Genomic DNA, 26785 nt, shown 5'->3' on the forward strand with positions numbered 1-26785 from the left:
GAGGGTTTAGCTAGTCAAGCTAAGTCCGTCTATACATAAGCTCCCATAGAAACTACAACTAAACCGCTCACCTGTGCCCAAGGACATGCCTTTCAAGCCCACTCTCTATAAATCATATTGATAGGGCCCTTTACATACGAGCCCAACGTCATTCTTGGGCCGTTAAAAATCGTGTCCCTACAATTACGAAGTCAAGATTTTATTTTTCTTGTTTTCTTTTAAATTGGGGATTCAATAGGCTTTAGGAGACATCAATTTTGCAGAACAGAATTTGTATTTCCTTTCTTCTCTCATGGCAACTTAAGCCCTTAGCTAGGACTAAGGGTTATATTTCCTCTATAACAGTATCATTGTGATTCTTTCTAAGATTCGATATGACAACATATTTGATTGTTCAATTAGATTGTTATTGATGTATGAGTTATTCCATTCTTTCAATAAGTTCATCCATATTTTTCTTATTATCTAGATGAATTTCTTGTAGTTTTAATTAGAAATAAAGTTTTAAATGGGTGGGTTTCTCCTGAAATTTGTTCTAATCACATTGTTATTGTGGGGCCAGAGAATTCATGGCCCAGGCCCACTCTACATTATGGCCCAAGGCCTAAGCCGAGGAGAGCCATTACCGAGGACGCATAATGAAATCCCAAAAAGAGCATAAGGATATTGCCGAGGACTACCTCATGCTCAGCACCTCACAAAATGCCTGAAGAAAGGAGCAAACTCAGTATAGGGGCAGAACAAGGAAAAAAGCTGCCAACATCATAATATAAAACCCTGTATCTGACAAGCCCATACTCTAAATCATGCCCTCTAACTTTCCCAACGACCCCTAACCACTCTAGGTATGGGTTAGCAGGATAGGTCTGCACCCCAGAAAGTAAAACTTACACGTGGACCCTAAAAGGGGAAACGAACACTAGTATAAAAGGGAAGGAAAGCGAAGGAGAAAGGGGGAGGGGGAGGAAGCCCCCAGGAGGAAGGAAGATCCCTACAAAAGGGAGAAAAGGAAGGATACAAGGCTCCGAGGACGCTGTCCGAGGACTTAAGTCCTACAACCCGTACTAATGGAGGGCTTAGCTAGTCAAGCCAAGTCCGTCTATACATAAGCTCCCATAGAAACTACAACTAAACCGCTCACCTGTGCCCAAGGTCATGCCTTTCAAGCCCACTCTCTATAAATCATATTGATAAGGCCCTTTACATACGAGCCCAACATCATTCTTGAGCCGTTAAAAATCGTGTCCCTACAATTGGCGCCGTCTGTGGGAAAGGCTTGCGCGTTGGCACAGGTGGCGGTGGAGTTGAGCCTCTGTCAAGCAAAGGTCTGCGAGGGCTCCTCCATTTCCAGCGACATGCTGTTATTGTTCCAATATAAATTTCCACTAGGAGCTATGCCTCGCAGTGCCAAGGGCACGAGCAATTCTAGGGGCTTCCAACATCAAGCTAACTCCCCCCACCTTGATCAAGGGGCTAACCTTTGGAAAATAAATCAATAAATAAACGAATACAAGTTTTGGACAGAACTAAGGCCTTGTATGGTCCTTGGACCCAAGCCTCTGGGGAAACCAACTACTTAGAAGAAAACTACAAGTTTTGGACAGAACCAAAGCCTTGTATGGTCCTCGAACCCAAGCCTCTAGGGAAACCAACTACTTAGAAGAAAACTACAAGTTTTGAACAGAACCAAGGCCTTGTATGGTCCTCGGACCCAAGCCTCTGGGGAAACCAACTACTTAGAAGAAAACTACAAGTTTTGGACAGAACCAAGGCCTTGTATGGTCCTCGGACCCAAGCCTCTAGGGAAACCAACTACTTAGAAGAAAACTACAAGTTTTGGACAGAACCAAGGCCTTGTATGGTCCTCGGACCCAAGCCTCTGGGGAAACCAACTACTTAGAAGAAAACTACAAGTTTTGGACAGAACCAAGGCCTTGTATGGTCCTCGGACCCAAGCCTCTGGGGAAACCAACTACTTAGAAGAAAACTACAAGTTTTAGACAGAACCAAGGCCTTGTATGGTCCTCGGACCCAAGCCTCTGGGGAAACCAACCACTTAGAAGAAAACTACAAGTTTTGGACGGAACCAAGGCCTTGTATGGTCCTCGGACCCAAGCCTCTGGGGAGACCAACTACTTAGAAGAGACAATACGGGGTTTGGACACAACCTGGACGTTATATGACCCATAGAATCTACCCCGAAGAAGAGTTCCCCATTGATAGTTGGGTTAATCCCTAGAGTGAATGGAATCCCCAGTCTACCCTCAGATCCTCAATACCAAGGGAACTGATGCGACAGTTGTAGGGTCAGATGTTGTCAAAAACACGATCAAAGTCCCTCACTGCTCGGCTACCCTCTCGGACGAATTATTTAGAGTTTATCGTTCTCGGACGGCCGCCTCGCATGCATTATGAAGCACTCAGCCGTTATCTCGATTAGTTTCATGAGTTTAATCTACTGGGAATTATCATTATTATACTTGATAATGTCGATAAGTTCAAAATTGGTAGGATTCTGTTTCAAGGTTTTTCCTGCTCTAAGCATCATTAAAGGAAAATACACATATAATATCCCATTCACAAAGTAGTTGTTGCAGAAAAGAAAAGTATTTAAGAGGAAGCAAATTCATTTCTTATTAAGACAAAGAAACAGTACGGCGTACAATGAAAGAGCTTAAATAAGCTCATACTGAAACTAACTACATAAGCGAGAAGAAAATATACAAGGGGGTGAAGAAAAAGCCGAAGAAGAGGTGCAGAGAAGAGACGTGCTGCCGCTCCAAAATTTTGTCTAAGGAAACCATTCCTTAATGCTTTTACATGCCTATAACTCAGGCAACAAAAGAACCCAACTTGGGGCTAGCACCGTTGAAGAAAAGGTGCAGAAAGTCCAACTTGAGGCCAGCACCGTTGAAGAAAAGGTACAGGGAGCTAGAAGTTGATGAGCCTCCACCTAACCACACCTGCGATAGAGCAGACGGCGCTGATGGCGGAAAACCTTGCTCCTGACGCACCAAGAATCTAGTGCGACCAGTACCTGCTTCGGATTTTGACTGAAAGAGGGAGAAATACCATTTCCCCCTTGTCAAGACGGAAGATTATCTTGAATCTGTGCCTCCCCTGTCCAGACCACGCCACCTTGAGTCTCAGAAGGACCCGGCGCCTCTGTGGCGGATGTAGTTCCTTTACCCCTGCCCGTGTCTCAAACATGTTGCACAAAGGGTGGATAGCACTGAATATGAAAAATGTGATTATAGCTGAAGGATTATGATTTTGAAGAGAGCCGAAGGGTTTGTATGTACGGAGAATAACCTCCTATCCTACTTATATAAAGGGTAAGGTGGTGGCATTCAATTTGTGCAGTTTTCCAAGGAATGCTACGAACAAGGCAGATTTGACTCAATTTCCAACACCATTCGCAACCGTAGGATCTGAAGATCCTCATGAAGACGCGCCTCGAGTATTGAAGCGTCAAAGGACTCTACGTGAGTGGATAAAGGAATGCCTCTTAATTTGGCACATCTCCCATGTAAATAGAAAAACACAAATATTAGTAGAGTACAGAATTTGAGCGAGCCATGATGAAGGCCCAACATTACCAAAATCCTCCTCCCCAACTAGAAAGTCGGGCAGCAGAATTTTGAGGGGCTATTGTGGGGCCAGAGAATTCATGGCCCAGGCCCACTCTACATTATGGCCCAAGGCCTAAGCCGAGGAGAGCCATTGCCGAGGACGCATAATGAAATCCCAAAAATAGCATAAGGATATTGCCGAGGACTACCTCATGCTCAGCACCTCACAAAATGCCTGAATAAATGGGCAAACTCAGTATAGGGACAGGATAAGGGAAAAAGCTGCCAACATTATAATACAAAACCCTGTATCTGACAAGCCCATACTCTAAACCATGCCCTTTAACTTTCCCGACGACCCCTAACCACTCTAGGTATGGGTTGACAGGACAGGTCTACACCCCAGAAAGTAAAACTTACACGTGGACCCTAAAAGGGGAAACGAACACTAGTATAAAAGGGAAGGAAAGTGAAGGAGAAAGGGGGAGGGGGAGGAAGCCCCCCAGGAGGAAGGAAGATCCCTGGAAAAGGGAGAAAATGAAGGATACAAGGCTCCTCGGACGCTATCCGAGGACTTAAGTCCTACAACCCGTACTAATGAAGGGCTTAGCTAGTCAAGCCAAGTCCGTCTATACATAAGCTCCCATAGAAACTACAATTAAACCGCTCACCTATGCCCAAGGTCATGCCTTTCAAGCCCACTCTCTATAAATCATATTGATAGGGTCCTTTACATGCAAGCCCAACGTCATTCTTGGGCCGTTAAAAATCATGTCCCTACAGTTATAATCTAAGTTACCATGTGTTCTTAAATTGTCTCAGTTCAACCAAATCATAGGCTTTTCTTTTTCTAAAAACAATCAAATATAGATTTTTTTTTCTTTTTTTCTTTTTATTTATCGGATCACAAAGAATTTCATATAAATATAGGGAAAACTTTGATGCCCTAGCATTTACATTATTGATTTATACCCATCATCATTTTTTTATTGATAACAATTACTAAGCAACACTACTTTTCTTCTTTACAACAATTGCTATTTGATCTCATTGTCTTTAAATCTATCCTGCTCCTTTGGTGTCGTTGTTAGGGAGCTGATATTCTGATGCATATTCAAAGATAATTTTCATGGAGCAAAGCACAACCAGTGGAAATTCTTCTATTGGTAACTTCATTCCATTCTCCCTTATTTCCATTTTTATTTTGATTTTTCATTCACGGTTGCATGAGCATCTAGGCTAGAAAGAAGTGAGGCAAAGTAGAAATATTTTAATCTTACTTTGGTAATGTATTTGGCATGCCTTTGCCTTTGCATGCATCATCAATCATGGGTGACGAAACATGTAATAATCATGATGAGAATAGAACTATGTATGAACTGTTGCATTCCACACAAAGTTTTGTTCCTTCATGCATTATGTTTCCACTCAATACACCACATGTAGAATTGAGTCAAGGTTTATTAAAAATACTTCCTGACTTTAGAGGGCAAGAAAATGAAAATCCTCTGTCAAAGCCTCTGAAGAGATAATAGTTTATATGCACAAAATGTTATTGAGATTGCTAAGTTACACTTCCTTTTTCCCTTAAGAAAATGCAAGAAGTTGGCTTTACACATTGAAACCTAGGTCTATAGGTAATTGGGGGGAGATGGCCCAAGAGTTTTTTAAGAAATATTTCCCTCCTTAAAAAAGTCTAGCAAGTAAAAAGAAGGATAGCTAGTTTTGTTCATAGAGAAAATAAGACCATATATTAAGCTTGGGAAATGTACAATTCTCTTTTCAATTTCTACCTAACTCATGGATATAAAGATTAGATGTCAATTAACTATTTTTATGAAGGTTTAGACCTAGGGACCGACAATTTGTTCAACCCTCATGTCAGGGGATATTTTACAAAAAGAACCAAAAGAAGCAATGGACTATCATGACGAGATAGCTGAAAACTCTAACATGTAAGCTGGACCTAACCCTATGTACTCCACAAACCAGACCAAAATAACACTACCACTTCTAGTGGAATTGTTTTCAAGTTGAGGGAAGAGAATAACATGAGTGCCAAAATCAGCATGTACAAAAATAAAGACACTCAAAATGAAAGGAAGCAAGAGTGGCAGTGCCTCCTTTAGAGAGTATCCAATGGAGGTATGTAAAATATGCCATGAGATAAACCATGTTACAAATGAATGTGCATCACTTTCATCATTCTTAAATGTGCCTAAAGAACAAGTTCTTGAATTTAACTCATACCGGCCAAATAATTCTTCATATTCTAACAATTATAACCCAAATATGTAGAGTCATCCGTATATGAGCATAAGAGTGATAATGTGTTGAACCCTCCTACTCCAAGGAACTTTAATTCACCACATGCATCATAATCATCTAGACCTTCTTTTGGAGGATGCACTAAATACTTTCAAACAAGGGCAAATTGAGCAAAATTAAAATTTTGTATCCATGTTCACTATGCTAAATGAAGAGATAAGAGAGACCAAGAGCCATGTAACTAGGCTTACAAATTCGTTGAGTGGGACAAAGAAAAGGAAGCTTTCTTTCCAAACTCAACCCAATCTCATTCATCAAAATCTAAAAATTGGTTCGAAGGATAAACATAAGGAAGTAAAATTTGTGACCACTTTGAGTGGTAGAGAGATTGATAAAAGTGTTCCTTTAGTAAATAGTAACTAAGAAATCTAAGGAGACCCTAGTTGAGAGAGAGAGATGAGACTGAGTTACATGGGCTTAATAACATTGAACAATGCTCATTCCCTACACTATTTCCACAGGCCTTAAAATTACTTAGGAAATTGGACACCAAACCTGAGATATTAGAGCATTTGATCAAGTCAAGATAAATAGTCCATTATTGCACATTATCAAGTGCCTACATAAGCCAAGGTAATTAAGGACCTATACACTGTCAAGAGAAAGCATCATGTGAAGAAGACTACATTCCTAGCTGAATAAGTAAGTGCAGTTAATTGTTATCCAACATAAGATCCTACCACCAAAGTATAAGGATCTAGGTTGTAGTACAATCTCTTGTGTGAAACTTCCAATTGAAATTTGCCAATATATCCCCTTTTGCAGAGTGGCCTTCCAAACCACCCTCCTTAGGCTTAGTGATTTTCTTCCTACTCGCCACTATATGTAACTTACACTGGGTCTCGGAGGGCCCCCTATGAAATTTATGTTCACTCTATCTCAAGTTTCTAATAGCTTAGCTAGAAGAGCAATACCCTACATAATGAGGTAATGCATAAAGTAGCAAGGACAATAATGAGGTTGTAATGCATAAAGTAGCAAGGACAACTCACTCAACGAGAAATTGAAATATTGATTCGTGGATCTCACATGCATTATGGGAAACCCAAAGATACCTTCTCAGGTTAGGGGTTAAATGAAACCCCAAGGTACAGCAACGGTTGGGTTAAGTGAAACCACAGGGTACAGCAAAGCTCCTCCATAGTTTAGCTTGCCACATTTGAAGAGTACACTTCAGATTTTCCTAAGTTAGCTTTCTGGCCTGATAGGTTACAAATGAGGACCAAAACTTTTGGGACGCCCTAACAATATATATATATATATATATTGGGTTTGTCTTTGCAAAGAGAACCCTTGCAAAACAAAAAAAAGTGTGAGAAAAGACATTCATTTCTTGAAACTGATAGGGTTCCAAAGTTTGTATCATACTAAGATGGCTAAGAATTTCTATGCACAAGATAAGAACGTAATGAGAAAGAGGATTCCCTTTGATGAATCCCTCTAGAGGGATGAAAAGGATAAAGGATAAATCCATTAAAAAAAATGGAGACTGTAGATATGATAATACAACGCATAAGTCAGTAACATTATCGGGCATATTAAATAGGCAGAGAATATCCTGAACAAAATTCCATTTGAATCAGTAATAAACTTTCTATAAATCAATTTTCATAACCATAAATCCAGCTTTTCCTCTCTCGTTACTCAATGTGAATCAATTCCAGCACAATAATTGCAGTATCTAATATTTTCCTCTGTTGCACAAAAGCAGATTGGAGAGACAAATAAGCTTAGGACTCAAAGGTCGAATAAATATTGCGTTTTCATTTTCACATTTCATTCCTATCAACCTGAAGTATCAATTGATTCATCAATGGCGGTAATGTTGACAATTTCCATGAACTAAATGCACCCCCACTAGTTTTTTCTTATTTCTTTTTTAAATGTAATAGCAATGACAACAAGGCTACAAATGTCTTCATACAAACCAATGGGATGGAGGCTGTAGTTTCATCTCACAGATGACCAAAATCACAACCCCACCCCCACCCCTCACACCCCAAAAATAAATAATACACAGTCACTGCATGGCACTGATTTTCAGAAATATACATACCTCCCTCTCACCTCTTGTGCCTCTTCCGAGATCTCCAAAAGTTTGGCAAATATCTTGATATAGAATATGGGCAACCAAAGAACCGGAAAAGATTTTGGCAATCTTTTTTCCCTACTTCATCATTTCCCTGTGAGCTTAAATGACTTAAATAAGTTTTCCCTTCATATATATAACAAAGCTGCTGCCACAAAAGCATGCTCAATCCTATTTCCACCGAAACACTTGAAATAAACAGATATACTAGAACAAGCCCTCTTGTGGATAGTAGCGCCGCAGACCTTAGCAAAGAAAGAAAAATTTCCATCACAACCCTGAAAGCCATATCCCTGTTAAACCCATTGAGACGGCCAAAATTATAAGCTAATTGTGGCCATAGATGCAACCCTGCATATATAGACAAGATTGATACATAAATTGTACTGATGACAGCCGAGATGAGGAAGAGAATGAAATGCCGGTGATTTGCTGCACCCACACAATTCCCAATCTGCAAGATGATTATGATTGTTAGTATGCAAGTAACAAGCTATACTTTTCACAGAAACATTTCAAAATCCTAGCGACAAGATCTTCCCAAGTATTTCATGTGGTCAAAATATTGTAAAAAGAATTTGTGAGAAACAATGAAAAACAGATTTTTTTTTTTTTTTTTTTTTTTAGATAAGTAGGAATGAAAAGCAGATCCTAAAACCTCCCTAATCTCCAACATCAAAAGCTGAAACCCTATCCCACTAATTTTTTAAATTTTTCAATATTTCTATTAATTGTACACAACCAAGTTTGATTCTCAAAGACACGAATTTTTTAACAATTGTCTTGGGATAATTATAAATTTCAGAGCAGATGCTATTTCTTCCAAATCTAAAATCACATGATCAAGAACATCTTCAGAAGTTGAAATAAATCCTTAAATCCCCCCTTAAGGCCTCAAGCCCCTATACCTTGAAGCCTTTTCAATCAGTTGGAATCCTGATGTGCCGAATGAAAATTTTATAAAACTTTCTCAGATAAAAGAGAGGAAACAAGAGAATTGAATCGTGTCAACTATATCAAAAGATGATGATCAAACAGTTCTGTTTTTATTTTTATTTTTTTAAGGATATTAAAAAAATCTGGAGGAGCTGTTTTGATAAAAAATTTAATGGAAGTCTAGCAGCGAATTTGGGGAATATAGTAACTCTATTGATTTGAGGAGAGGAATGATAGGCTCGTACAAAGAATTAGGATGATCCAATGGATACATCGAGGAGAATGAAAATGAAATAACCAGTGCCCACAGGATTAACTAAGCCTTTTACTTTTTTTTTGGTTATATAAAAGAACAAAGGAGAGAGCTAAATTGCATGAATTATTGTAAGTTAAGCTAAATAGTCATATCATTAAACTTTGAAAGAAAATGATTGAGCATACAATGGTACGTGAACTAACAAGTGTTCAAGAAGTATTTAAATTGTCATGACAAACATCAATAGAGGCTATTTTCTTATTTGGATGTTTAATGAAGAAATATAAATAAATGGGCAAATATTCCCACCTGGTTTTATAAAACTCTATGATTATTTTTTTATAAGTAATAAAAAGTATATTAAAAAAATAAGAAAGGTGTCACCTGAGTATACAAGAAGTATACATCAAGGACAAAATACAAATCAAGTGCATAAAGTACAAAAGTCCATAAAACCATGAATTGAAAAAATAAGAGTTTAAGATCTGAAATTGTTCTCTAAATCCTCAAAATGCTGGTTATTCATCTCCCGCCAAATGCACCACATCAAACAATGAGGGACAACCATAAAAATAGCACTATTCTAATGTAGCCCAAACTTTCCTTGCCAACAAGCCACTAACTCCACCACAGTCTTTGGCATAACCCAGTGAATGCCAAACAAGGTAAACACCATAGTTCACAAATCAAAAGCAAGAGGGCAATGGATAAGGAGGTGGTCTACTGATTCCCCATTTCTTTTACACATACAATTCCAATCTAAAATCAAAATCTTTCGTTTCCGAAGATTATCAATGGTCAAAATATCCCCAAAGCTGCGGTACAAACAAAAAGCAACACTAGAAGGGACCTTAAACTTCCAAACAGTCTTCCATGGGAAGGACTGATCTATACTTTATACTTTTTGTCAAAATCTGGTAATAAGAGCAAACTGCAAAAGTTCTTCCCATAGTTGGTTTCCAACAAATCTTATCATCCCCAACTTCCCTTAGAGAAACTCCATAAATACTATCCAGGAAGTTAGTTAAGGACTTTAATTCCCAATCTTGAATGGCTCTTACAAAATTTAAATCCCTATAAAAAATAAGAACAGCATTTGGGAACTTCATCAAATCAGCCACATAGACCTCCTTATTTGGACTTATAGCAAATAATTCTGGATAACTCAATCTCAAATGGGTTATCCCCACACCAAATATCCAGCCATAATCTAACAGTAAACCTAGCCCCAACCTCAAACTAGATGTGACGAACAAAAGAAGGCCAGCCACAGCCACAACCAATAGACTTCCACAAACTCACTCCATGAGGGCCAGTAACAAGAAGAGAGCACCAACCTCCCCCTTCATAGCCATACTTCATCCGTATCACCCTCCTCCAAAAGGCCTGTAGCACATTCCCAAATCTCAATAACCATTTTCCAAACAACGCTTTGTTAAAACTTCTCAAACTTCTAATAGCCAAGCCCCCAAAATGAAGAGGAGCACAAATCGTAGCCTATTTCACTAGGTGATTTTTTTTTTATCATCCCCCATACCACTCCAAAGAAAGTTTCTTTGAAGTTGTTCAATATGGTTTGCAACCTCCACCGGGATAGGAAAAAGAGAGAAAATAAGTTGGAAGAATGGACAAAGTACTCTTAATTAAAGTAACTTTACCTCCTTATGAAAGATACAATTGTTTCCATCCTGCTAATCTCCTCTCCATCTTCTCAATAATTGGATTATAAATAGAACTATCTCTGACATTCCCACCTAGTAGAAGACCTAAATATTTCATCGGGAAGGAGCCTTGATTGAACCCTAGCACATCCACCATATCTGCTATATTTGGAACACAGGGACTAATTCAGACTTTCCCATATTAATTTTCAGCCCAAATACAACTTCAAACCAAAAAATCACCGGTCAAAGAAACAAAATCTAACAAGATCAACATCACATAAGACCGAGGTATCATTGAAAAAGAGAAGATGGGTCACCTGCAAAGAGTTACCCATGAGACCCACACTAACTCCGACATAAGACCATCTCTCATTGCCTTATCCAACATTTTACTAAAAGCATCCATAACAATGACAAACAATAAAGGGGATAACAGATCACCTATCTTATACCCCTAGAGCTTTCAAAGAAACCACAAGGGGTGCCATTGATAAGAATAGAGAATTTGACTATAGAGATGCAAAAAGAAACCCACCTTCTCCATTTTTTAGGAAAACCACAATGATCCAACATATAAATGAGGAAATCCTAGTTCACATGAGTAGATGCCTTTTCTGCATCTAGCTTACACAAGAACTCCTAATTTCACCCTACTATCCAAGCATTCATTGGCATTAAGAACGAAATCCAAAATCTTTCTTTCTTTAACAAAAGCATTTTGAGATTTGAAAATAATGTCCCCAAGCACCATTTTCAATTTGTTAGCTAAAACTTTAAAAATAATTTTATACAATCCCCCCCCCCCCCCCACCCAAAAAAATAAAATAAAATAAAACTAATAGGCCAAAAGTCCCTTACCTCCACTACATCAAATTTCTTAGGAATTAAGGAAATGAAAGTGGCGTTCAAACTTTTATCAAACTGAGCATTCTCAAAAAAATACTGAAAGACTTCTAGAAGATTTGTTTTAATAATTGGCCAACAAGTTTGAAAAACACCAAGGGAAACCATAAGGTCTAGGAGCTTTATCTCCATTGAAATCCTTAACCACCCAAAATCTCCACTTCCTCAAAAGGTCGTTCCAACCAGTCAGCCTTATCCTTAGAAATCATGGAAAAATTCAGCACATCTAGGTGAGGGCGATGTATCTTATCTTTTGAGTAAAGACTCTTATAAAACTGAATAATACCATCTTCAATAATTTACTGATCTGATGTCAACACCCCATCAATATTGAGACTGCCAATGCTTTTGTTCCTCCTATTAGAATTAGCCATATGGTGGAAAATTTTCTTATTATTGTCCCCCTCCTTTAAACATAGTACCCTCAATTTCTGTCACTAGCTAATCTCCTCCAACAAGACAGTCTTCTCAATTTCCATGCAAATCCTCTCATTTTCAAGCTTCTCATCCGCAGATAAAGAAACTCTCTCCGTTTTATAATCCAAGGCATTCAAATCATTCCACAACTTCATTCTCTTAATGGTTACACTACAAAACTCTGTTCCATTCCACTTCTTAAAATCTCCCTTTAGAGCTTTCAACTTCATAGCTAACTTATAACTAGGAGTTCCATAGAAGTGATAAGAGTCCCACCAATTTTTTACCTTCCCCACAAAACCATCCACCTAAAGCCACATGTTCTCAAAACAAAACAGCATGCGTCACTTATGAATACTCCCACCATCTAACTTACCAACCATTTTTTATGAAAATTTGGATAGTGTTCCTCCCACTCAAAAGAAAAGAGAAAACGATCTATCTTGGAACTAGACAAAGAATTGGACAAAGTGTAACTGCCACCCTCCAAGGGATATCCATTAACCTATTAAAAAAGAGATGAAATCTGAGAATTTGTGCATAATCTGAGTGATGTTTACATCCCCCAAACGTTCCAAAGAAAAGCAAATAGCATTAAAGTCACCACCCACACACCATGGTAGACTCCACCAACTATTCAGTCCCTCCAATTCCTCCCACATCAATTTTTTCTCCCTATCCACATTAGGACCATACAAACCAAAAAACCCATTCAAAATTGTCCCCCGCATTCCTATTCTGCAAGACACCGAAAATTGACCCACAGCTTCATCCAACTTCTCCACAGCTCTGCTATCCCACATTACCAATATTCCACCTAAAGCACCTATTGAACTCAAATAAACCCAATCAACATGCTGACAGCCCCAAAGACTTCTAACAAAGTCCGTAGTGATAAGCTCCATCTTTGTCTCCTACTGGCAAATGACATCAGCCCACCATATTCTAATAAGATTCCTAATTTGAAGCCTCTTATCCTTCTCATTCATCCCCCTCACATTCCAAGAGACTATCTTCACATTCATTGGAACACAATCACAGCCCTTTCCCTATTGGAACCACAAGATTTACCAGAGGCGGAATCATAATTAATAGAGCTCACCCTAACTCCTTTAAGCCCTTCCCTCCTCCCTTTAATTTTTTTTCTCATAGCATTGCCCTTTGTCTGATTCTTTCCTCAACAGCCAAGAGGAAATTAGAAGCAAGTTCTTCCAAACCTTCTATCGACGTCTCCAAAAAAGAGCCAAATTCCTAGAACTTGCTCTGAAAAAAGGGTGACATACGAGCCTGATTTCCAGACTGACCATCTTCAAACAGACCGGAAAGATCCTCGGTAACATGGGTCTCGATACAATACGATATAGCCAATGGAGTCACATTCAATGGTTCTGAACAATCCGAATCTAGTCGGGCAAATTCCACCATCTCACCACCTTTGTCGAACCAATCCTTAGAATCCACACCCACCACCACTACTCTTTCCCACACAGATTGTCCCTCTACAGGCATTAAAGAATTCACTGAATAATCCACAACATCAAGCTCACCCGAAGTAGAGTCCTTTAAAATGCCTAATGGATGTCGCTCGATCTCCATTGGCACCACCACCCTCTTCCCATCACAAAGTTCTAAAACCCACTTATTAGAATAACCTCACGATTTACTCATGTCAGTAGCTTGATCAAATATAAGCTGCTTTATTTGTCGGTGCACCAACTCATTGTCAACACCAGAGTTGAGATCAATTGCCAAAACCACCATGTCGTTGAATGTTGGCACCGATACTTGTGGAGTGGGGCTTGACTCAGCATTGTGTGGGTTCACATCTTCCTCAGAGATCTACTCCATGGTGGCCGAAATTCGTTCCGAAGTATGGGTGGGAGCTCTATTGAGAACTCGGGATTCCAAAACATTTGAACTGACCTCCGAGTTACGGAACGCGAGGGTAGATATACCAATATTGGGGCATGGATCATCGCCGGTAGTGGAAGAGCCACAGCACTCGACGCATTTGCGAGAAAAAACCAAAGAAGGAATAACTGGAATGGGCTTTTTGATTGAAGCTGGCTGGTCTTTGGGCAGATGAGCAGACCCAACTTGGCCCATAAAAGAGCCCTGAGGCTTCCAAGCTTTAGTTGTGGGCCTAGACTCCTAAAAAACATCTTGATCTAGCTGGACTTTAAGTGTGGGCTTGATTTCGTTTAAAACAGGAGCTGGCTGTCCTAAGCCCACTTCCTTAACTTCAAAAAAAACCACACCCCACCTCCCATCAAAACCTCGCTAAAATCCAAAGTGAACTTTCCAAGCATATCGTTAGAAACAATCCCATTTATAACTGACATAACTTTCGCCCCAGACCCAACCTTCTCTTTCCTAGAATAAACATTGCGAAAATCGTTGTGATTTCCATTGGAATTTTTTACTTTTGAAATTTGAAATTCCAAAATTTTCTCCATCCCTTTATTCACAATTCCATAATTATTCTGCCTCCCCTCCACCATCACCAGAGCAAGCTGCTTGAGATCACCCTTTTGATTTTTGGGATGTCCAAGTTGGAGAAGAGAAGCCTCTAACGTCTTCCTCAAGTGAAGTCCAAATCCTCTTCATCCCCTCCCCAACTTTCCTTCCGGTATCACAATGGACCCCTTAAGCCGGCCTCGGATGAGTTCAGAGATAAGCAAGAACATGCAATGAACATTAGAACCCAACTGGATAATAAAAAGATTTTATCTCCCTCCCTAAATGTTCAGGAAAACTGTGTTGGAGAATGTTTCAACACCAACCCTTCCACATTAAACAGCAGCCTCTTAGCATTCTCCTTCCCCAAAGCAACAAAATGGGATGAATCTTGACCTTTTTCAAAAATACGTAACAATAACAAATAAAAAGTACCACTTTCTTCAATTTAGAATTCAGGAGTTTTGGATTTGACAAAGAAAAACATAGATCCTCCCATAGCAACAACAACAACAACAACAAAAAATTAAAAATAAAGGAAAACATAAACCAAACAGAAACAAAAAAGAACAAGAGCAGAAATTTATGGCTAATTTGAGGTAGCCAGGATGTGTTGAGAGAGAGGACAAGAGAAGGTGAGAAAAATTTTAGGTTTAGTTCCCAAGCAACAATTTCATTTCCTAGTTTATTACCTTCAGTCAATTTGCTCTATGATAGAGAACCTAGAGAGGTAATGTGCTCAATTTTGGAAAAGAAATATGTTTATTGATATAGGTTCACATCAAGGATCAAAATTAAGTTCTTATGTCTTTGCATTGCTAATATAAATGAGCTCACCAGATTGATCTAGGAAGAGATCCTCCTATGATGTATGTTATTTGCAGATGATATTGTGTTAGTCGATGAGACCAAAACGAAGTCAACTCCAAGTTGGAAAGTTTAGGGGCATAACTAGAATCTAGATATTTTACATTAAATAGGTGTTGTAGGATAAATTGAGGAATTTGTCTGTGTGATTGTGGTGGGTTTTGGGATTGGAGAATTTTGGATCTAAGGTTACAGATTTACCCCTGAATATAAAATTGACCATAAATAATAAAATAAAACACAAATAAATAAATAAAATGTTTCAACAGTAAAACACACATAACTAAACCTTTAAAACAGATGCAGGAGGCAGTGAGAAGACAAATTTCCTATTAAATTATTTGATTTTATGTATCAAGGGCAATTTTGTAATTTCCTAATATTTTAGAATGGGCTGTGCTTATAGTCTATTGGGTCTTACTTTAGTTTTATTTTAAGCTTGGTTATTTAGTTTGGGTTGTGTAATAAAGCCCAAGGAGTCCAAGTCCAAGTCTTATTAGGGTTTTAAGAAATCCTAGTTCAACTAGGATTAGGTATTAGTCTTCTATTTAAAGAGTTGTAGTACTTTCTATTGAGTTGATTATTAATGAATGTTTTCAGAATTTAAGAACTATGCTTTCTTTTATGGTTTGTGTGATGCAACCTTCTCCGAGGTGTGATGCCAAGGAACCCTAGGTGTGATGCTTAGGAAGTCTAGGTGTGATTCCTAGAATTTATCTATTTTCTTTAGTTTTACTATTCACATCACTGTTCACAACAACCCAAATCTTGAATTTCACCTTTGATTTCATTCCTAAAATCCTATTAATCCTTGTCCCTTTTTCTAGCCTATTTCCCACCAAAACCTAACCCTAATTCTTCAAAACCCAAGCTATACCAGATCTGTCCCTGGTGTTCTAAATCAAATTACCTTGTTCCCCCTTGTCCTATATCAGTTTGGTATCAGAGCAGGGATTTTGCATCATGTCTACACGATCAGGGAGATTGTTTAAGGGGAAATTGAGTGACGGTGAGTGCGATGATTTTATTTTTCAAATCTTGGCTCAACTCAATGAATTTAACCTTCAATTGAATGATTTAGAGAGTCGAATTTCTAAACCTAATGATCAAGAAGTTGCTGTTACAATAAGGGAAACATCCGAAGCCAATAAGGGTGAGAAAGATAAGAATGAAGCGGAACAAACAGCAAAAGAGCATGTCAACACCAATCAAGGGTCTAAATTGAAGGGGTATCGTACCCAAGGAGTACCACAAAATTCAATTCTTGAGTGGGCTAGAGAAATATTAGAAACAAGGCGATATGAACCTTATGATATAGCTGGTGATATCACAAAGAAGGTGAGGATGGAAGTTCCAGATTTCGAAGGAAAGGTTGATCCCATGGTATTCTCAAATTGGATTGCTTCTATTGAAGAGTATTTTGATTGGTATGATACGGCGGATGATAGGCAAGTAAGGTTTGCTAAGATGAAGCTTGTAGGCTTGGCAAAAGTGTGGTGGTTTGGTGTCGAAAACAATATTAGGAGAATAGGCCAACCGCCCGTAGGCACATGGCAAGAGATGAAGGTTAGCTTCGAGAAAAATATATGCCTGCTAACTACAGAGATAAGTTGTGCGAACAACTTTCTAACTTGAAGCAGGGCAGCATTTCAGTAGCTGAGTATATGCAGAGATTTGATGAAATTAAGACTAGGAGTTAGGTAGCCGAAAAGCCTAGTCAAACACTAGCTCGATTCAAGACTAATTTGAGGCCTGATATACAGAGGGAGATGCTTAGACAGTCTGTTTATAATGTGGAACATGCATTCCAAGTGGCTCTTGACATGGAGGAGTACTTGAGAGATCCAATTACTAGGAAGAATGGGTGTCAAACCGAGGAGGCAGCGTTTAAGAAATATTTTGAGTTAAAAGCATCTACCAATTTGGATGATTCTAAAGGCAAAGGGGTTATGTCATATAATTTTAGTGGAAGAGAGGCTAAATGCTTCAAGTGTGGTGAGGTAGGTCACATGAGTTTTCAATGTCCAAAGAAGAGAAGTTTACACATTAAGATAAAGAAAGGGCAACACAACGAGATGAAGATCATAAGGAGGATGCATTTGATTATGGAGCTTTTGCTATGGATGACTTGGAGGAGGATGAAGTGGATACTTCTCTTTTATCTATAGTGAGATGTATTTTAGCAGCCCCTAAAGTAGAGAAAGAGGATTGGAGGCGAACTTCAATATTTCAGATGTATTTTATTAATGAATGTTTTCAGAATTTAAGAGCTATGCTTTCTTTTATGGTTTGTGTGATGACCTTCTCCGAGGTGTGATGCGAAGGAACCCTAGGTGTGATTCCTAGAATTTATCTATTTTCTTTAGTTTTACTATTCACAGTTACTGTTCACAAAAACCCAAATCTTGAATTTCACTTTTGATTCATTCCTAAAACCCTATTAATCTTTGTCCCTTTTTCTAGCCTATTCCCCACCAAAACCTAACCCTAATTCTTCAAAACCCCAGCTATACCAGATCTGTCCCTGGTGTTCTAAATCAGATTACCTTGTTCCCCCTTGTCCTACGTCAAAAACCCAACAATTTTTCGCTTCATTTGGATTTCATACATGGGGCCCCATAAAATAAATCTTTAAATAGGTGAATTTACAAAGTAGTAACAAACTAATCATCCATGACTGCATCATATGCAATAAAATTTTGATAAAAGTATAGATAAGGATGGAAGCATAATAAAACATAATGATAAATAGATGACAAACAATTATCAAATTCAGTATCTTAGATAAATAAAGCATAAGGATAATGAGCTTAAGCAGGATTTATGTGCTTGAAACAAAGACCTGTTTAGCATGTAAGGGTTAACAAGGTGTTGGAGGAGAAAAGGAATTGGATATGAAGAAAGAGACTAAGGACTTATCCCAGGATGACTGATTAAAGAGAATGGAACAAAAATCTGAAAAATGGAAAAGCTAGCTCATTTGAGGAAGTCACCTGGGGTTGGCAGTCAAGCAATATGGCCGAAGAAAGATGAAAATTATACAAAGACTTTTCATTAATTGGCTAATTCTCTCAAGTAAACTTCTTTGGAAACTTAGAAGATGATGGAGTGTCACGTCCAGAGGATGGTGAGGTTAAGGAATCCTTTGGTTTTACTGGGGATTATATATTGAATCATCTAATTGGAGACCTCAGGTGGGGGTTAAATATGTCCTCTATTGATGAAGACGCTAACAAATGGATGTAATACAATATGAAAAAGAAGAAATACTTCAGCATTGCAAGATATAGATGGTGATAAGGCTCCAAGTCTATGCATGGATACAATCACATTGTTTTTAACATTGATGGGGAATCTTAAAGGCTGATATCATACATGTCTTTCAGAGTTGGTATGATAATTGTAGGTTTGAGAAAACCTTGAATGCTACATTCATAACTTCGATTCCTAAGAAGAGTGGTGCCATTAAAAATTTAAAATGATGCTAAGAATTTGAAAAAAAAAACAAAAAACACAAACATAGAAAATAAAAAGAAACCAAGGAATCAACACCTAGGATTGCCTGGAATCAACACCAAGGCATTAGAAAAATCCTAACTAGAATCTTATTCATAAACTAGTCTTCATTGGAGTACAATAGCACACTTGTATAAAGACTGCAACTCAATCAAAAAAAGGAAAGCAGGAGATGAATCCGGCACATAAAAAGAAACAAACCAACCCAATGGTTACCCAAACAGCAGATCAAAGACCAAAAAAACACACAATTTAAGTCATGAAGGGTCACATTGGCCCCAAAGTTGAAGATAAAGAGGTGGCAGCTCAGCGCGAGAGCAGAAGGCTACTCTGTGGTGTTTTTGTGGGTTGCCAGAGGAACACAACTAAACCTGTGAGTGAATCATGGTCAGGCAATGGCAGTTGTGTGCCATGAAGACCACCACACAGTCTCACTAGAGCTTAGCTGACGTCTCCAGCCAGTGAACCCCATTTTGTTTTGCTCATCGGTATGAAGAGTAGACCGTGGGTGGCTAAATGGTTGTGGATGCAGTTGCCGATGATGGAGAACAGTGGGTTGTGGTCGCCAACGGTGCACAAATAGTGGGTCATGGTCAACGGAGCTAAGAACGCTTGGTGTTGTATGGCTCTGATACCATGTTGACTAAAAAATGTGTTTAGGGTTAATTTTATTGTAATTGCCCTAACACATAAATATTATTTATATATAGACAGTGATTAAAATAATATTATTATTTTGCCCCTAACTTAATACTCACTCATAACAACTTTCTTAATTGACATGGGGGATGCCCCAACATGTATATGTCATGGATCTATTCATAATAGAGTGACTAAGTTTTATGCTGGCTGTGACCACAACCCTCCTCCTTTTTCCAAGCTTAGGATCAGCTGTGAACAAAATACATGACACTAAACATAGACAAATGCAGAGTTAACCTAATTTACTAATAAAGCCTAAAATAAAATCCAATGAAACAACTGAAAAAAATAAAAACAATTGATTTCTGAAATTAAATAAATAAAATTGTATTCATCATTCCCTGCATCTCCTATTCAAGTTATAAACTTCAACTACAACTTAACTACTTAATGCAATTAATCTCTTTAAAAAAAAAAAAAAATTAATTAATGGCAAAGGTTGGTATGAGCATACAGAACAAGAGTAATTTTTGTTTTGCAGAAAACAGAAACCAAAAAAAAAGGGGCAGGATTCCATACATAGGCAAACAATCTTATGCCTCCATAAACTGCTTCTAAGGACTGACCAAAGGAACATGAAGCCAACGTTCAAAGCACAGAAAAGCAAATTTAATAAATGAACCAGCCCCTTGCTTAATGCCACATCCCAAGTCACCAAAGCCCACTAGATTGCAGGTTCAACTCAAATAATAACATGTTTATAGTGGGCAGCAAAACATCTAATTAACATATCTCAAGTTATTAAATAAATTGAAAAGGTCATAACCACTTACAAATGGGCAATGATGATCCATATCCAATATACACATTCCACATGAACGGCAGTGATGAGTCCTAGGTGACTTTGGTTTTGAGCAGTAGTGACAGAAGGTATAGTTCTCAAGGTCACCTTGCCGCACAGATGGAAAGCTACCCCACTGCATGCTTGGAGGCATGCCAGCACAACAAAATGCCGCAAGGCTGAATGAAGAAAGGGTAGTTACAGACAAGATCACCGTTATGATGGAGTGGAATATCCCACAGAAGTAGCTAATAGAAAAAACAATTGGGCACACTGCCCACACCCCACCACCTGCATTTTTAGGAAAATGTATCAAGATGAGATGGAAAAAGATCATCAAGAATATGGGATCCAGTAAAAGGTTAGTAAGTAGTGCACTGAGACTTGAGATGGAAATGAGGGTGTACAAATTCAAGATAAAAAAAAATAATTCATTATATTTAGTTAATGGATAATAATATGGCTATGGGCAGCATTCTTTTGGGTAGACACAACAAACTGCACAAATAAACTTAAGTGGAAGATTCAATATTGAAATGTGTGTTAACCTGCACGACAGTGGTTTGTAGCAATATCTCAAGGACCAGATGTCTTAAGTTCAACTACTGATGCTTTTCTTTCCCTTCTCATAAGACCTAGACTGTTTAGGTTTGTGATTTCTGTGTGATAACATGCATGATATAATCCAAGGGACGTGTGTGTGTGAGTGTCTGTAGAAGAGAAACATAATTTATAAGAACATTTACCAGGCTGGTGATGGAAATACGAAGGTAACTCATGCAGGACCTCTTATACCATATTAAAACTATTTAAGACCATCAAGCAACTGAAAAAGAGATCAGATCCCCCGTGATTAACATCTCACCAAAGCAGATGCCAACACACTATTAAGAAATCAAAAGAATATATGTTTTCGGGAACATTACACCAAGACCCCCTAAATTTTATGTTGTTGCACTAAGACCTCTATTTGTTTTTACCAATTTAGTACAATTACTTTAATACCGTATCAAATAGACCCCTTCTGTCAATGGTCCTTTCATTTGCTAACAGAGAGATCACATGGCTATCATTTGAGCCTAAGATATTGGCACCAATTCATGAAAACAATGGGAGAACCCTAAATCCCCAATCAAATCCATCCCAAAATTATCAATAAAAACCAACAGAAAACCATAGGGTATGTTTGGTAACTGTTTTTTTCTCTTATTTTCTGTTTCCAAAAACAATTTTCTATTTTTGAGACTAAAAATCTTATTTGGCAACCCAAAATAAACAGAAAACAAAAACTGCTCTCAAAACTCAATTTGTGAAAAAAACTGGAAACATACAAAATGCTGTTTTCAGTTTCTAATTTTCAAAAGTCAATAAAAACCTATGAAGCACGGACGCGGCACCGGAGGTGCCGCACCCACGTCGGTCGCGGCCGGACGCGGCGACGCTCGAGGGACGCCGTTGCCCGCGCGTCCGACCGAGTCCTGCCACGTGGCAGGCTCGAGATCTCAGCCGACTCGCGCCGACTCGCGCCGATGCGGCTCCGACTCGGGCCGAATCGGGCCGACTCGGGCCGTATCGGCAGATATCGGCCGATATCGGCCGAAACGGCCGAAATTTAAAAAAAAAAAAAAAAAACACACACACACACACACACACACACACAGAACGCACCGTTTAATCTAAATACTAAACCCTACTCACTCGTTTCTCACTCTCATTAGCTCTCTGCCTCTTTTTCATTAGTTTCAATCTTGTGGGTTGTGTTTAATTTATGAACATCATGTTTTAGTTATTATCTACTATTGTTTATTGCTCTTAAATTTGGTATATATTTGTATAATGTAAAAAGTATGCTTAGCAATATATTAAAAATATAAATAAAAATATTTTTAATAATTTTTTAATCGCCGAGTCCCGCCGCACCCGCACCCACCTTTTTCAAAAATTGCCGAGTCCCGCACCCGCACCCGCACCCGCACCCGAGTCCCGAAACGCACCCGTGCTACATAGATAAAAACATGCATTTGATTTCATGAATCTGTCTCATTTAATGAGTTAGCATTAGAGTTCAAATCCTAGCAACAACATATTTTAGTATTTTCTATTTTTTTCTTTAAAAAACTATTTTTTTAATTTCAACTAACCAAACATGTTTTTGATTTCAAAAATACAAGAAATTTGTTTTTTTATTTATATTCCCAAAAACAAGTTTTTGAAAATAGAAAACAAAAATTGTTACCAAACATAACCTTAATTTCTCTCAAACAAAACCCCATACCAAAAATAACCAAATCTAAAGCAAAATAATCCAGAATGCTCAAGAATATTTCACACAAATCAAAAACATCATCGCATGATGAAGCAGCGAAGGTAGATTTTAGAAATCTTACCTTGCTGGAAAGCTCTATGATTTCTTCACTGGTGATTTACCGTTGTGCTAGGTCCAATCAGTGATACAATTTTCCTGCAATTTATTTTCTTTCATTTCAATACCTTCCCCTCTACATTTTGACATTTTTCTTTTTCTTTTTTCCCCTAATTATTAACTCTTCCAACCTTGATCTTGTGCGATAGACTTGCTCACATCTTGTGATGTTATGGATTTGAAAATGACATCTTGCACATAATTTTTTGATAAGGACATCTTGTTCATAATTATTCCAAATCCACATATTAATAAAGCTCAAATGCCTCCTAAATTTCATCAATAGAAAATAAATGTCTCCTTTCATACTTTCTAAACTAAAACATGAAATTCAAATCCTTCTCTTTATATAATTCTATCTAAACGAACCGTCAGCTTTATTTATAATAGTTATGTAAACCATATTTTCTAGGCTCTCTTTTGATGAAGGAAAGGATGCCCACCATTTGACATACATCAATTAACTTTTGAACTACTAAAGATAACTTGCAGAAGCGAAACTAATAATATACCTAGTTCTAATTGACAAAGAAGGGAGGGGGAGGATCTCAGTCATGCATTCAATAGAGATTAGATATCAATTTTCCAAATAAAGAGAGAGCATTATTGGCTTACTTATCACAAAGAGCATAAACACAATGAGGACACAAACAAAGCACCGGTCACGCAAGCACCTCCACCGAGAGCCCTTGCTTTCACATTTCGACGTGTTTTGATTTGTTATGGCCCCACACCAACCACACTTGAAAATAGGTGCATGAGATGGAAGAAGAAGGCGTAATCCACAACCCCAGCATGTTGCCTCGTGATCGTCATTGACTATTGTTATAAATTGCTCCTATATGTGACCCTTCCATTAGCAACATAGTTTTTAAATCACAACGAAATGCGCAAAAAAGATCATCCAAAAAGCCATATGTAGACAACAACTGGCCATGCACCAATAATCATGTCCAAATACAAGTGAGCAACCAAGGAGACTACAAAGTGCAGAAATTTTAATGACAATTCATAAAGATCACTAGAAAGGCATAATTACAGTATGATTGGCCCTGCACCCATAAACATGCTCACTCACTCATGTTATAGGTGTAAGAGGAATAGGCACTATTGGCAAAAGTGAGCTTAAGCGCCAAAAGCTCAGCAAATTTCAACTCTAAAGTGAGGTATGTTTACAAAAGTGCGCTTTTTGGAGCTTTTCCTATCAGCTCATAGAGCACTTGTTGGAGCTTTTTATTTTAAAAAATAAAACAAATGTGAAACGTAGCGGCCATATCTTAATGGTTTTTATATACACCATGGATTAGTTATACAGAAGTCAATTTTATGGTATGATACCATACAACTAAGTCATTTACAAATTCTAGAAAGTAAAAAATCCATTCATGACCACCCTCTTTTTTCTTCTTCTTTTTCTCATAGGATTGTTTATAGTTCACAAAATCCTGAAGTCCATAAAATCCTCTCTTTTTTCTTCTTCCTTACAATCACAAATCAATTCCTTGCCTAAAACCTCACATAAGTTCTTCTAGAAAAAATAAAGGCATTAAATAACTCATAAAACCACCCTTCGCTTTAATTCTTAACACAAGTCACAGGCTCATAACCCTTTGTTCAACAATTGTAAACTATAGACCCACAAATACTGATATCCCTATACCCACCAAAAAAGCACATGTAAACAAATTCCTAAACTTACAATTCATTATTTGGCTTCCAACAACACAATATTCAGAAACTGGGTATCAGTTATTTATCATATCATATCCATATCCATATCCATATCCATATACAGCCTGTGAAATTAATAACACAAGGAAAGGAAATGGGAGCAAGCAAGAAAAAGAGAAACCCAAACACCAAAAGACGTAGTAAAGCCAAAACAAAAGTCAAACAAAAAAGTTGGAAGTGGGAACTAACCTTGGGGAGGTCAGCCATGTAACTGAGATTATTTCAGAATGATGAGGCTATCTATCTATGTATGTTCACTTGGACCATTTTTCTTCTGAACTCATAAAAGTAATTTCAAAGAGAATATAAATAAATAAATAAAATTTAATAGTTCCTCCCCAGACCCAGAGTCGGAGGAGAGGAAGAAGACTTCCTACTTCTTGTTGGTCCAAGCGTCCAGCTCTGCTTTGGGGAATTTTTTGGATGCTCCAATCATCCAGGAAAAGTTGGGCTTGGAGCATTGGCCTTCCGTCTTTGGTTTTCTTTTTCTTTTTTAATTATACATATATATATATATATATATATGTAATATGTATATACTAACCCCTTTGCTTAAATGTTCTTCTATTTTTTTGAAAAAAAAAATTAATAATTTATATTCATTATAATTTGAAGTTATTACATTTTTAATCACAAAAAAGAAAATTAAAGAGTGATAAAAATTTATTTCACTTTCAAATGCATAATACTCATCACACCTCTAAATCTTTTATTAAAAAATATAATAATTCCAAATTATAATAAATGTAAATTATTAACTTTTTCTAAAAAAAAAGTAAAAGAGCCTCTAAGCACATGCGTAAGCGCATGCGTAAATACTAGTATTAATCTAGTTACCAAAAATGTGAGCAGAACAATTCCCCTCCAAGTATATGCATTTTGTAGAACTGAGGCACATTGGATATTGATCTTTCTAGGCCATTTGATAAAAAAGCTCTTCACTTACATTTTTATTTATTTATTAATGAGACATATGATAGAATATATGCACCACTTTTTTCTTTTGCAACTTCAATTTCTTTATAGGCCATTTCTAATCTACTTCTTATTTTTTGTCTATAGGCCAATGTAAAGAAAATAATAATAATATTTTGACCAATTTTTATATACCCGTACTTCTTATTTTTTGAATTATTTGACTTTTGCTAACTTTGTCATATTCGCTATCAAATAAAAGTAATTAAGTCATGTGAATCTAATAAATATGATTTTTTTTTAGATTGTAATATTTTCATTTAATTTCATAAGTGGACTTAAAATAATTTTAAATGAATTTAAAGAAATTTAAAAAAAAAAAAGTAATACTTCTCACAAAAACTATAATGCACCTAAAATCTGTTGAAACACTCCATAAAAGAATTAAAATATATTGTAACACTGTGAAATCTATTGAAATATTTGATGCAAAAATACTGGGTACAAAAATTAAAGTAAAACTTCATCCATGCTATAGTAATTATAAAATAAAGTAATACTTGACACAAAATCTAAAATGGAATTGAAATCTCCGAACACTCCATACAAAGCTGTATATATTGTAACACTTTGAAAACGAATGGGACGGTTCATACAAAAAAATATGTTTGTTTAAACGATTGGTAAAAAAATATGTTTGTTTAACCATTTGGTACAAAAATTAAAGTGGAACTTCATGCTAGAAATCCCACTTTCTTGAGTTTCCATTGCCACTCTCTTGTATTTGCACATCATCTATATTGATGTCATTAACATAGCACTACAAAATTATATGCAAGCGTTATATAACAATAGCCAAAACAAATTCATCCCAAAACAAATAAACAAACAATAGCTAAAACAAATTCTCTTCAAAAAAAAAAATAGCTAAAACAAATTCAACTCAAAACAAACAAACAAACAAACAAACAAATTGATATGATTCTATAAGGGGAAACTTGAAATCTATGTACAAATATTTGGCACTCCAATTAGGGATCTATAGGAAGATGCCAAAAACATTGAATAAAATTCAAATTTTTAATTAAAAGCAAAAAAGTACAATAATTACTAAATCAAAAGAAAAAAAAAATTCAGGAGATAATCTTCCACTTTCTTGAGCAATTTTTTCTTGAAACCTTTTCACGCTTTCTTCTCCATTTTTCCTTGTGAGAATTTTTTGTGAGAAA

At 37.3% G+C, this 26785-nt stretch overlaps 1 protein-coding gene across 1 annotated transcript; it reads right to left on the reverse strand.

Moving 5' to 3' along the window:
- Window positions 1-7738: 7738 nt before the first annotated feature.
- LOC126717921 (protein S-acyltransferase 11) lies at window positions 7739-25108 on the reverse strand. Its single transcript, XM_050419913.1, has 4 exons — window positions 24831-25108; window positions 23526-23748; window positions 20481-20779; window positions 7739-8443 (listed from the first exon to the last, which is right to left on the reverse strand). The coding sequence occupies exons 1-4, from the start codon at window positions 24846-24848 to the stop codon at window positions 7964-7966; spliced, it is 1020 nt and encodes a 339-aa protein (XP_050275870.1). The 5' UTR covers window positions 24849-25108; the 3' UTR covers window positions 7739-7963.
- Between the last annotated feature and the right edge of the window lie 1677 nt (window positions 25109-26785).

Source organism: Quercus robur, chromosome 3 (assembly GCF_932294415.1).
Source record: "Quercus robur chromosome 3, dhQueRobu3.1, whole genome shotgun sequence".
NCBI lineage: Eukaryota > Viridiplantae > Streptophyta > Magnoliopsida > Fagales > Fagaceae > Quercus > Quercus robur.

Excerpts from the sequence above, each read along its gene's own strand:
- LOC126717921 (XM_050419913.1), bottom strand. Across the intron at positions 20,780-23,525 it reads GTTTATGCTCTTTGTGATAA|GTGGTGGGGTGTGGGCAGTG; the intron begins GTAAGCCAATAA and ends CTAAAAATGCAG. Across the intron at positions 8,444-20,480 it reads TGGATCATCATTGCCCATTT|ATTGGGAATTGTGTGGGTGC; the intron begins GTAAGTGGTTAT and ends ATCATCTTGCAG.